This window comes from Perognathus longimembris, chromosome 19, assembly GCF_023159225.1.
Source record: "Perognathus longimembris pacificus isolate PPM17 chromosome 19, ASM2315922v1, whole genome shotgun sequence".
Taxonomy (NCBI): Eukaryota; Metazoa; Chordata; class Mammalia; order Rodentia; family Heteromyidae; genus Perognathus; species Perognathus longimembris.
The window spans coordinates 36,287,740-36,302,243 of record NC_063179.1 but is presented as its reverse complement, the minus strand read 5'-3'; the positions used below and the strand labels follow the sequence as shown (position 1 = coordinate 36,302,243).

Genomic DNA, 14,504 nt, shown 5'->3' with positions numbered 1-14,504 from the left:
CATCTCAAGAAGCTGGGATTATTGGTATGAGCCACAGTACTTAGATGACCAAAGCAATTTGATCGAATGAAATTTCAGGATTTAAAATTCACTTTTATGTGATTGAGATTCACATCTAATTTATTAATAATTACATATATGACATCACTGGTGATATTTAATACTGTCCACTACTTCCCAATTTTTATGGTAGAAAAATGGAAACAAGTATGTGTTCAGTCATTTCTTCAACAAGGATATTTCCTTGTCCCAAAAGATATCAAAAGTATACTTTTTCCCCAGGAACTGGCTTGAATGCTAAGACATATGAGCACAGTTTGGATATACTCCCTTCTATCCAGGTATGACTATGCTCTCATAGGAAACAGCTATATAAGCAAAACAGTATGCTATCATCTATGGGCTGAAGACTGGCATGGAGTCCTAAATAAGGCAGCAACCATTTATATTTTCAACATGGGTGTATAGGATGAAAAAAAGAAAAGGTTGAAAGATAGCACTTTGACTTATGCTTAGATTTAAGTTAGTAGTGGAGCCAGCAATGAGGCTAACTATAAATAATAGTGACACAGACTAAACATACATCATGAAATGCCCTATTTATGAGGCAACTGTAACATCCGAATTTGCCTAAGATGGATAGAGTTTTCTCATTGATGTCACAAGTTAGCATCCCATTTCATCCTATGCATGTACTTCTTCATTCATCCTAAGTATATACTTCTTCATTCATCAGGTGTATATACTTCTTGATTCATCTTATAATGTAGTTCTATAGAACTCTAAGTCTTCTATAATAGCTTTTTATCAAACACTAATGATATTGTCTACTTAGTTTTCTCTCCAAATACTTAAAATATTTAAAAAAGAAAGGTAGTAGCTATTTTGATTCTATACCCCCAGTATCTAGCACCAAGTCCAAGGGCTAGAGATGTTTGATAACTACTTAATTAAGGACGAAAACAGGAAATGATTTCACCATTAAGATGAAATTTTTACACAGGTCTCTAGACAGTCACACAGTGAGAACAAAGAATGATATTCATAGGAGCAGATCACAAAGGCTTAATAGCTATGCGCATATCCTAATAAAAAATGCTATTTTATTAAATGAACTCAAAGAAATAGAAACAAGAGAAAAATATGACTAAAGTTTATTGGCTTACCCCAACAGGTGATTATTTATGGCTCAAGTAATTACAATTATGCATTCCTGATAGGTAAATGGCTTGCCTTTAAGCAGTAATCAAGGAACTATGGCTTCCTCCATCTTGTGGCTCTTCCATCCATAACACATGGTGTAGGACTACAGTGGGACAAAAACATGGGAAACCTTACTCAAAGTTTTCATGTCAAATGTGTGAAAGTGGCACACACTTCTTCAGCTTATAACCCCTTGACATATTGTATAACACTCACTGATATGCCTACATCTATCTCTAACTGAACATGGAGGTTTTATGTAATAATGAGCCTATAACATCCTTTATATATTGTCAGTAACTTAGGGAGAAAGAATTTATTTTGGCTCATGGCTTGCTCTATCACTGTGGCTTTGGTAAGGCAGAACACCATGGTTGCTGGAATAAATGGCAGAAGAAGCTCCTCGATTTATGAAGGCAAAGAAGCAGATTAGCAGGAAGGACTAAGGACCAGATATTTCCCTTAAAGGCAATTCCCCCCGCCCCCCATGACTTTCTTCCTTCAAGTAGCCCTCACTTCCTAATAGAAGTCAGAACTCATCAATGAATTACTCCATTATGAAGTTGGCATCTCAATAGTGTCCCCAATAGGGAACCAAATCTTTGGTGCATAACCTTTTTGGAAGACACACTACAACTGTATTTTAAGGGGATTTCTCTATAGATATGTCACTTTATAAGTACAAAACATCTTGATCAATGTCACCTTTTTCACAATTCTCCCTATCTCTACCAGCCCCAACCACCCCTTCAATTTCATTCTCTCTCTCTCTCTCTCTCACACACACACACACACTAGATATTATAAACGTATTAATTCACTCTTCTTTTCTCCATTCATCTAACCCCCTTCTCTTGACCTCACACACTCTGACACCACAGGTCTAACTTTCTAGTATTTATTCTGTTAAACTATAAGTTAATTGTTGAAAAGAGTTATACCATTGGAATTCTTCCCAGAATGTACTATAATTAATATGTTTATATATCTATGCATATGTCCCTATATACAATATATATTATATAAGACCTTATATATATTATCTCATATATATTAAATTTATTATTATTCACTTTTATTGTATTATTTCCGTTTCTATGCAAGATATATATATATATATATATATATATATGAATAGGGTAATGCCATTCTTTCTGATGAAAGTATAGAATTCCATTGTACATTGTTGTTGTTATTTTTAAGGTACTATGTGAAATTATTTTTTCTTCATTTTTCTTTCCTATGGTTTATCCTCTATTGTCACTGTATTTGACATATATGTATATATATGATCTAATTTCCACATATGAGAGAAATCATTTGCTTTTTGTTTCTCTGATTTACTTCATTTAACATAAATTTAGGTCCATCCATTTTCCTACAAATGACATAGTGTTCTTCCTGATGGAGGAGGAAAATTCTAGTGTGTGTGTGTGTGTGTGTGTGTGTGTGTGTGTGTGTGTGTGATATGTGCATTTTTGCTTTCTTTTTCCCATTCATCCATTGAAGGGTAACTGAGCTGTTTTCATAACTTGGCTATGGTGAATAGTGCAGCAATAAATGCTGAATAAATTCTAAGGGAATATTAGGAGTCCAATGAAAATATAGCTATAAAGTTAAAAGAGATCAAAGAAGGCTTCAAATTTCATTTTTATATGTCTATCTGAAAACAAATATTGAAAACCGAGGTTTCCAGTAACCTGATAAATTTAACCCAGTAATGTACATGCCCCTATGCTGAAGGGAAGCGGTTTGTGGCCCCTATTTAAAAAAGAAGAAGTTAGGGATCTTGCACAGAAACTGAAATAACACAAGAAAAGTGAATAATAACAACAAATTTAATACATGTCTATTGCAAGTAGCAATTACTGTAGATTGCTTTAAGTAAACTTTTCAGAGAGTTGTTCATTCCAGCAGTGACAAGCATCACACTAAAGTTACTTGCCTGCCAACTATTTCATGTAAGTTGATTAATTATTATAACAAATATCAGTATAATCTAACATAATTATGGTATATTAATTTAAGTACTAGTGAGTATTTTCTTTTTATATTAAAACAGAAAAATAGATATTTGTAAATCCCATTTATACCCAGATGAATATTACCTTATTTTATAATTATGACTTTCATTGTGTGCTTTTTTATGTAAAACTATTACAGAGAATATGTGTACCAATAAGTTAAAAAATATCAAAACAAGTCAAGCATGGTAACTCACAGCTGTATTTCTACCTATTTGGGAGGGCTGCAGTTTGAGGCTAGCCTGAACAAAATGTTAGCTCAGCCAATCCCAACCAATGAAATCTAAGTGGGGTGGTATGCATGCATATGGGAAATGGGGAGATTTAGTCCATTTTGGCCCAGGCATAAATACAAGATCCTATTAAAAAATAACTAAAGTAAAAGAAACCAGGGATATAGTTCAAGTGATCAAATGATAATCTAAGAAGTGCAAGGCTATGAGTTCAAATCATAGATCCTTGTACTATCACCAAAACAATTTAAAGTCATTTAAAAAATAAGGGAGGAGGTAACAAGTTGGATAAGAAATGTCCTCACTGTCTTGTGTATAAAACCGTAACCCCTCTATACATCATTTTAACAATAAAGAAATGAAAAAATATCAATGAAAAACCTTGTTTCCATATCATAGAGTTCATTTTGCTTAGCATCATCTTATATGATCATATGTATATAGATATTGAGCTATTGTGATCCTCTGCTAGAATTATCCTAGATATATACTAATTATTACCAATGAGGGAAACCATGGAACTTGGTTCTTTGGGTCTGGCTCATTTCACTTAATGTGATTTTTTCCATTTCCTTACAAATAGGGTGATATCATTCTTTCTGATGGTAGCATAGAATTCCATTGTACATAGTTGTCGTTATTTTTAAGTTACTATGTGAAATTATTTCTTTTTTTCTTCATTTTTCGTTCCTATGGTTTATCCTCTATTGTCACTGTATTTGATTTTTGATATCCTAGGTATTGTATATACATTTATCTGAATTAAGGAAGGGAAGGGGAACATCAAAATGGTGAGACAAAGGACAAAGGGCAAACCAATGCAAGAGCAATATTCGCAAGACAGTATGTTGGAAATTAACTGAACAACTTGGAGGGGGGCAGAAAGGGAGGGGAGAGAAAATGGGGGAACATGAGGCAGGAGGTAACAAGTTTGACAAGAAATGTACTCACTGCCCTATGTATGTAACTGTAACCCCTCTGTACATCACCTTGACAATAAAATTAATTTTACAAAAAGTCATTACTGATACCACCACTCAGAGAGTTGTTCTTTAGAGAACTGGGATATGTTCTTCTAGGTTCTTTTTCATGATTGTAGAAAAGCTTTTCTGTGTCTTTTTGTTTATATATTATTGTTTTGATAAAAGTGAGATCACTCTGTAATATCTTCTTCCCACTCAACATGATGTCATATTCACATAATCACATCTTACTTTGAATTATTTAACATTCTTGTAGTATTTCATCATAGGATGATTAAGCCAATCCTTAAGTGCAGCAATTAGATTATATCCAGTAGTTTGTTGTTATGAATGAGTGGGAATAAATGTTTTGTTCCTGGATCTTTGCCAAATACTCTTACTAGAGTTTGTCTAAGATGTTTAAAAGCATTGATTCTCAAGTTTAAGCTTACATGAAAACTACAACAATGATTTATTTGATATCCTAGGCCCTAAACATAGCACTTGCAATTATGCAGGTCTGGAAGATGATTTGGGGTTCTGAACTTCAGTAAGCACCCTATGAGGTCCTAATGCAAGGGGTCAATACACATTTTGAGAAATAATGCCTTAGAAATATTAGAACTACTAATGTTTTTTTCTGAACTCCTTGCAAAAAATGACATTTCCTCACAATAAGACAAGCTTATATGTTGCTCTGGTGTTTAGCTTTATATTTCTTTTTAAAATTAGGGCATTTAATCACCTGTTTTATCCCCCTCCAAAGTTGTTCTATGTATTTCTCAAAGATAATTGATGCACATTGATCCAGAGTATGAAAGTGCCACTTGCTATACTTTTTTAAATGGAAAATGTTATGATGCAGATACTTATGGGTTTCCTCCATATTATCAGGATTAAAAAATACAAGAAGCTTGAGTTTAACCATGTATAAACATGAATAAAAACTTAATTTCTAATAGAGATCATCGCTGAACATAAATAACCCCTTGAGGCAGATGTATTGAAAAGATGTCATGAACATTAAATTAGTCATCAACTAACCTAGCTTATGATAAAGCATTTTTATAACTCTAGTGCTAGTGCCTGTAACAAGCAACTAAGCACTTAGACAAATGAAGACAAGAGGAGGAAATGGCAGACAAGTATATCCAACATATATCCCACAAAATTTAGAAGGGAAAAGGTGGGTAGGGGAGAGGAGTGATATTGTACAAGATATATTGTATTCATAAGTTTCTTTGTTAAATGGCCACTAATTTGTAAAAACACTTAAAGATAATTTTTAACAAATGGAAAAAAGATAAAAGATGACAAATTCACCTAGATGCATTCAATATGAACAGTGTTTTGCTATAGGTATCTGTGTCCTTTCTTCTGTCCCACCTGAACAAAGCATGTAGCCACGGAAGTTAGTGTCTAATTATGACACTTTGGCAATCTACAAGTGTTGGTTAAGTTTATACTTCTATCCTTAAATGAATTTCACAAATATACCAAGGTTCATTTTCTTCATATAAAAACCAAGAATATCAGATGTGTATGCTTTCTCTTAATTTTCTGTATTGTCCTTCTTACTAAATACTGATGTTTTTGCCACAAGTTTTTTTTTTTTTTTTTTTTTTTTTTGCCAGTCATAGGGCTTAAACTCAGGGCCTGAGCACTGTCCCTGGCTTCTTTTCGCTCAAGGCTACTAGCACTTGAGCTACAGCGCCACTTCTGCCTTTTCTGTATATGTGGTGCTGAGGAATTGAACATAGGGCTTCATGTATACGAGGCAAGCACTCTTGCCACTAGGCCATATTCCCAGCCCTGCCACGAGTTTTTATGAAGTGAGAATATTTCAGACCTAAAAATGGTTTTACAGCTTATTTTGTATAATATCTTGATTTTATACCGAAGGAGACAAAAAACACAGAAAGGTAAGTGACTCCTTAAGACCACACAAGTAATAAGTGTTACAGTGGGCCTTACTATCTCCTCATTTAATCACAGACTATCATAAATTCTTAATGTTGTTGTAGAGATTTCTGTTCTATTCACGGTTTCAAAATCAGAGGGTGATACTTATTAAGTTGTGCTCAATTAGTGTCAACTGTAGTTATGAAGATGGTTTAGTGTTGTTTGTATTAGCTTCATATAAATTAAAGTTGGTGCAGGTAAAACACAGTACCAGTTAACAAGGACTCAATAAACATTAACCATTGTTACTATTGATAATGTTTTTAAAAGGCAGTCTCCTCAGAGCACAAATTTTCTGAATCTAGGTCTTTGGATCTAGGATTTGGACTCAATGAGCTTTGTTTTTAGGTTTGACCTGTTCACATTCTGATTGTCCTTCCAGTATCTTTCATTTTCCATAAAATTAGACAATATAGTGCATCTGAATAGACTTCCCCATTGTACATCCCAGTCATGGTTTTCAGTATATGTATCAGGAGGAGGTATATTTTCTGTTGGAAATCAACAAGTAAAATGAGCATCAAAGGCAGTCTAGTGCTATAAAAAGAAAAAGAGGATTAGCTTGAGTTCCAATGATCATAGCAGTCATTTTGTTGAGTACTGCCTGTATTGGTGCTTCATGTACTTCATATCTGATCTACACAATGATCCTCAGAGGTTTAAGGTTTTTATCTCAATTTTCAGAGAAAATTTATCTCCATTTGTGGAGAAATAATTCCAGTGGTCCTAAATCAAATTTCCCCATAGTAAATAATAAAAAAAGTACAACAAAAATGCTAAACTAGGTCTGGGTGCTCTAAAGTTCAGGCAGTTGTAACTTCAAACAAGTAGACTAGTTTTTGGAAGGAGTACTCTGTCTCTCTGGGCAATTTTCTTTACCTGTAAAACATAGAAGAAAAAGAATTGTCCTGCATAATTGTATATCCTATTGTAGATAATCATCCATTATAGGAAATACCTGGTGTCATTTAGTGTTTGTAAGTAAATAAAAAACCCGACCCATTACAAATACTTAACAATTGTCTAAGAACAAAACTGATAAAATGGGCAATCTAAGAATTTTTAAACCTAGCACTCTATTAAATATATAAAGATATTTAACAATTCTTTTACTCTGTGATGGACTTTCTAACACATACTGCATGAGAATCATTCTTGTAATGATGTTTTCTCAATGCAGATCAAAATGATAGATGTACAGCTTTATTCTAGACTGGATTTGCCTTTGCACATGAATGATTTGTAAAATTCAGGTGTAGTTTAAAATTTACTGGACACAGACCCAAAGAAACATGGACTCTATGGTCTCCCTTATTGGGAATAATTAGCACAGGTTTAGGCAAGTCATAGCAGAGCAGCACAAGGCCCAATAGCTATACCCTTATGAACACACAAGATGATGCTAAGTGAAATGAACTCCATGTTATGGAAACAATTGTTATATCACAGTTGTAACAACTTTCAACGTCCCATGTGTATATGTAGCTTCTATTATTGATGATGTTCTTGTATCACCTTCCTGTGGTTGTACCTACACTATCTCTGTAATCTTATCTGAGTATATTGGAAACCGTGTATACTGGTATTGGATGCAGAAAATTGAAAGGGAATACCAAATTTGAGAGACACAGGGTAAAAAAAGACAAGCGACTACAAAAGCAATACTTGCAGAACTGTTTGGTGTAAGTGAACTGAACACCTGGGGTGGGGGAGGGAAAGGGGGAGAGGGGAGGGAGGTATGAGGGACAAGGTAACAAACAGTACAAGATATGTATCCAGTGCCTAACGTATGAAACTGTAACCTCTCTGTACATCAGTTTGACAATAAAAATTTGAAAAAAAAAATCTACTGGACACTCAGGTTTTCTTTTCCTGTCTTTTAAAATTCCCCTCATAAAGTCTTATTTGAACAGTTGGCCAGACACATGAAAGCATATGTTACAGATATAGTGCCAAGTATAATGAAAAAATAGGATTTATTTTCTACCTTTTTCTTTCATAGCCATCTGTGTGAGAATGTGAACATTCACACACACACAAACACAAACATACATACACACACAAACACACACAGACAGTAATACATACATATATTTTTCCAATTAATTTCCTAAAATGTAGAAAAATCATTTTTGTTTACTTTTGATTTTATGCAATTCATGCACAAAGTTTATCAATTCCAAAATTATTGTGGATGTTAGTCAACCATTACAACCAAGCCACACCTAAAAGTACTGGTGACTAAATCTCCTACTTTTAAAATAAGTTTTACATTGGGTTATGAACTCTCATCTTTACACACAATATTCTGCTATTGTCTTTGATTTCTAGTTAACATTTTCTTGCATTATGTTTCACTTAATTTCTTCCTCAGAAAGGTATCAATATGTCATATAGTAATATCATATTCTGACAGTTTTATTGATTCAAGGCACTTTCTTGAACTTTTTCTTAGGCCTCAGAGGAAACATTACATTCCACTAATGAAGAGGAAGACCCTTTCCGGGGAATGGAACCCTATCTTGTACGGAGACTTTCATGCCGCAATATCCAGCTTCCTCCCCTTGCCTTCAGACAGTTGGAACAAGCTGACTTGAAAAGTGAATCAGAAAACATTCCACGGCCAACCAGCCTTCCTCTGAAGATTCTGCCCCTGATTGCTATCACCTCTGCAGACTCAAGTGGGTGAGTGACCTGGGGTGACATTTCCCCATTTTATATTTTGGAGGATGATTGTTAATCTGTGGTCTTTTGAGTTTTGATAGCTCATTGCTTAGGTTGAGTGGGAGGACAGTGGCGGTTCTAGAGTGCAAAAGAAAAGAGGACGATTGTCTCAGGTAGCATGTCTAGCTGTAGGATGAGATATTTTAGCCATACTATTTTACAAGAATGTTTTGCAAATGTATTGCTGAATGCTAAGAAGCATCCAGGAAAGGGGAATTATTCTGTGAAAAATTAAGCTTGGCCATGTGTGTGACTTGATAAAGGCTTCCTAACAAATGAAACTAGTAGACAAATTATCATGTAGGCATACTTATGTGGAAACAGTAGGCAATGCTCACTGATATGATCGAAGATTCAAGAGTAAATAGGATTGTAATTAGAATCAAAGGAAATATGCAATTATATTCATGAACCTAGTAATTTGGCCTTTGACACCTCACCATACTGCTTACTAGAATACAGTGTCAGTTCTCAACATAAGGTAATTTCTTTTAGCATTAGAACCATGTAACTTCCTACTTTACAGAGTATATATTTTTAAAGAAAAAATTCCTTTTCTGGGTTGTAGCCAATGGTATTTTTCTCTTTACTAGCCATACTATCAAGTTGCAAGTAACGTGAAAGAGAGTCAAGATAGGTGGACACATCTGTTTTTTATTCTTCTGGTCACTGCATTTTTAAAACTCTTGGATAGAAAGGATACACTATTCGACATGGACAACTCTTGAACATTTGCTAGGACAAAACCAAATAAATTCCACGGGGCTGGGGATATAGCCTAGTGGCAAGAGTGCCTGCCTCGGATACACGAGGCCCTAGGTTCGATTCCCCAGCACCACATATACAGAAAACGGCCAGAAGCGGCGCTGTGGCTCAAGTGGCAGAGTGCTAGCCTTGAGCGGGAAGAAGCCAGGGACAGTGCTCAGGCCCGGAGTCCAAGGCCCAGGACTGGCCAAAAAAAAACAAACAAACAACAAACAAACAAACAAAAAAAACCAAATAAATTCCTGATACAAATATCATTCTTCTTCATTCTTAGCCAAGTTATAGACATTTCTAGGCAAGATGCCTTTTGGGTTTTGTTCTCAAAAGAAATTTAGCTGGTAACTCTATCCTAAGATGTTAAATTTACTGCTTAAATTGTAATCTAACGGGACTGTGTGTTTAAAAGAGAGGGAGAAATTACTACTAAATAAGAAGACAGCAAAATCTCATCTTGAAGCAATGGAAATGTTTGGTGGGGTTTTAGGGTGTGTGTGTGTTTGTGTGTGTATGTGTGCATGCATGAACCATATTATAAAGAATGCATACATATTGATCAGGCAGGTGACAACTTGATGTGGATATTCTTTGAAAAAGAAACCACTGTCCCTCTTAAAAATATTTCTTCTATCTTTGGGATCAATACCACAACTCTTTATCTTTGGGGAGAAGAATTTACAGATGTGTCAAGACTACTAAGACTACTCCTCTTTGCAATGGTCTGCTAAGAGAGGTCTTGAACTCTCCAAATATTCCTATGCATATTTATTATATATAGCAAAAGGACTCAAAGCAAAATGAGCATATGGAAAGGCACCTGGAACAAAATCTGGAGGAAATTAAATACAAATATAATAAATATAATGTATTTAATTCATCCAGCAATGAATGGTAATAACACTCACGAAGAGTTGTCTTCAGGGACATCTTTTACGAAGGAAGATTATAAGCCTACTAAGAGATCTCCATGCCCAGGAAAGTTTGTGGTTGTTCTTGTTATTGTTTGGTTTTATACTACGTATTATAACTCAGGGCCTCTAACATGGTAGGTAGGTGCTCTACCACTTGAACCATGGTTATGGCACCATTTACATTGGTTCAAGGTAGAGTCTTACATTATTCCTGGGGCAGGCTGAAGGACAGTCATTCTACTTGTGCTTTTCAGTATTTTCGGGGCATCACAGGCACATGCTACTCTTCCCAGCCATAGTAATTCCCTCTGTAGCTGGGAAAACAGGCACGCTCCGGTGTTCAGCCATTGGATGAGATGGAGTCTCATGAACTTTTATGCCTAGGTTAGCCTTGAACAATCATCTCCCAATCTCTATCAACCAAATAGTTAGGATTACAGGGTTGAACGATTGCTGCAAGCCTCAGTGCCCAGAATTGTATTGGGAACTAGTCATTTAGGAACCCTAGCACATAGTAACATTCCAGACTTCTAGAAGAAAAGTAGATGCTCAGCAGAAACTATATTGTTTACATAATCTTTATTGAATTGTGATGATTTTTCCTGAAATCTAAATTCTCTAATTCCTTGAAAGGGCCAGTTTTCCACATGGGTCTTTCTCTTTCAATAGTCAGAAACCTGATTAACTCGTTTCTACACACAAGGTCCATCTTAGAATAATTATCTTTCTTTCTTCATGTGTGTACAGTAAGGTATATGATTAAATTGAAATAAACTAAGCTGCTGATCTAAACAATTAACTTTAGTTTCTAAAAAAACCTAGGGAGTAAACATGATTTCGCACTTCAAGTTCATGTTGCTCTTAAGAGGAAATTATTCAGTATGCTTAATATTATCTCTAGGTAGTTTGGAGAATGTGTATAATTAAAATCTTGGGTAAAGGCTGAGTTTATTTAATTAAATTTGAATGTGTTGTTAAAAACAAATAAATATTCTCCAACTGCCAAGAACTTCATGACTCAGAATTGTCTGTATCATGGTACTTCTGTTGTTTCATATTTGTTTTTGTGTTCTACAGGAACATAAGATTTTGCATATTATTTAAAATGTATTCAATATTATGAAAGAATATTTTAACAAAGAGAGGATGAGCAAGGATGGCTTTTTTATTCCAAAAGGCAGCAAAATTAAATCAGTCACTTTATGACCAATCAACAATGAAAACAGAGGGGTTACAGTTGCATATGTAAGGCAGTGATTACATTTCTTATCCAACTTGTTACCTCCTCCCTTATTTTTCCCCCACCTCCTCCTCCCCACACCCCTCTGTACTTCACTTTGACAATAAAAAAATCAGTGAAAACAAGACTAAAAATATATTAAGCAAATATATTGTATGATTTGAATATTGAGTAATAGGCAAATCAAGATTACAATTTTTTCAAGTGTCTAAACAACAGAAATTTTATAGTTATATTCTGGGGGCAATTCAGTTAAACAGGAATCGTGAGTTTCCTTCACAGTTATCCCAGAAGGTTAGCTAGGATGCCTATAGCCTAAGTTCCCTATTAATAAAAGTTACCTGTACCCTCAGGTTGTATTGTCCACCATGCTAAGACCTTTACAAAGGCAATGATGTTTTTTATGGGAGAGGAGATTTTTTATGCCATATGTATTTCTTTTCTTTCCTAGTATCATAGCTTTTTTCTATTTCTTCTGTATATTATATAGTTCTGCCAAGTATGAGGCAGAAAGTCGAAAGACTTGTACTCCTTTATAAAGTCCTGGGAATAATTGGTGTCAGAAAAGGAACTTTGGCTTGCAAAAATCAGTATTATGGATTGCATTTATTAGCTTCCTCATGGAGTACTGTGTCAGGATACTGTATAAAAAAAGACTTATTATTAACACCTCCATAAATCTTCCTCAAGGTTTTTCTAAACAATGTGAATGTGAATATGTTTAGGTATATACTTCAAATATGCCTAAACTGCTAGATTATCTGTATTGTGATTCTGTACCTTAATAAACTTTAAATGAACACAAAACATATTATCAAGACCTGGGATACTGAGAAACTTCAACCCACAACCCATTAATTTTCCACACAGGTCAGCATCATTCAGGTTTCCTGGCTGTTTACTAATCTTCTTTGAAGTAAACAGGACAGCTAATTATGACCTAAACATTTATAAACTAGACACAGAAATTGTCTGGCATCTCTCATATTGCTCTGCTAGATAATTGTCTGTCTACTTTGTAAAGTATAAGGCATACCTTAAATGCAGTAAATATGCAAATTTTAAGTGTACATATTCATTTTAGATATCTATTCACCCATGTAATTACTACCTAATGGCCTATATGATTTTTTTCTTTTTTGTTTTGCTTTGCTTATTTGTTTAGAGTTTTGTTAGATTTTTTTTGTGTGTGTGTGGCATTAGGAATTGAAGTCAAGGGCTGTGCCTGAAGGGCATGCACACTACCACATGAACTCTGTCTCCATGCTTGTTTGACTTTTAATATATTTATTTATTTGTTTTTATTGGTCTCATCTTGTGTTCCTCCTTTGTCTCTTGAGTAGCTGAGGCCAGATAGAATACCCACACTCCTGGCTTGTATGTGAAACAGGGTCTTACTCATTTTTGTCTTAAACAATAATCCTATTCTTTCTACTTCCTAAGACTAGCTTTTCTCTTAGGGTCTTTCTAACTTTCTAATCTGACTTTGAAATATGATTCTTTTAAATAGCTGTGATTAGGCAAATGCTACCACATCCAAACTCTGACTTTTGCTAATAAAGTTTAGTTCAGGCTCTTCTTTAATGTCACACAACTGAAATCAAAATGTTCAATTCTCTATGTCTTGCTGCAACTAGTCAAAATAACTTTTTTATATTTGTCCATGTTGGTGAGTCTATCATCAGTTTTTTTCCTGTATTTTAGTGTCCCATTCTATGAATACATAATAATTTATCTATATATTTTCTCTTGTTGATTGATTTAGATTGTTTCTAGTTTGGGGGTATCATGAATAAAGCTGCTAGTCACATTCCTATACAAGTATTTTGAGACTCATGCAATAATTTTGATTGAGTATATTTCTAGGAATGAATTTTTTAAACCATACTCATGGACATAGTCATTTAAAAAAATTTCCCAATGACTCTTTAAAATGGGGTCATGTTATATCTTCCCTCCAACAGAATATGGGAGTTACAGTTGTGTTTTTTACACATCTTTGCCAGAAATTATTTTTACTTTTTTGATCTAAGTCATTTTGGTGAATGTTTGCCTTTCTGTGGTTTTAGTTTATATTCCCTTGATGAGTAGTGAAACTATTTTCATTTAATATGCTTATACATTTGAAAACCAACTTTGTGATATGCCAATCTTGATATTGTTCTATTTTTCTCTTTTCCTTGTTAATTTCTGCCAGACAGAAGTTTGCATTTTCATCTTATATTTTTGTTTGGTTCAGTAGGGCCTGAAATGGATGTGTACATGCACTGAGGAAAAAAGAATCATTGTGTCTATCAGAAAAATGAGAATAAGAGACATGGTGAAGCATGAGCTCTAGGTAAGAGAAAAGAAAAGGAAGGATGGTCAGTTAATAGGGAAAAATAAGAAAGAAAAGGTGACTTGTGCAGGCCACACAAAAAGAAGATCCCACTTAAAAAAGGGAGCAGATATACATATGATGCTGAAGTTGCAGGGCAGTTTTC

At 34.5% G+C, this 14,504-nt stretch overlaps 1 protein-coding gene across 1 annotated transcript in view; it reads left to right on the top strand.

The window, feature by feature from the left end:
* The window catches only part of Pde4d (phosphodiesterase 4D), a 1,139,603-nt gene that overhangs the window by 232,286 nt on the left and 892,813 nt on the right, over window positions 1-14,504 (top strand). Inside the window, exon 3 of the mRNA XM_048368311.1 lies at window positions 8,840-9,069. Within this exon, the coding sequence (XP_048224268.1) occupies window positions 8,840-9,069 (230 nt within the window). The remainder of the gene's footprint in view (window positions 1-8,839; window positions 9,070-14,504) is intronic.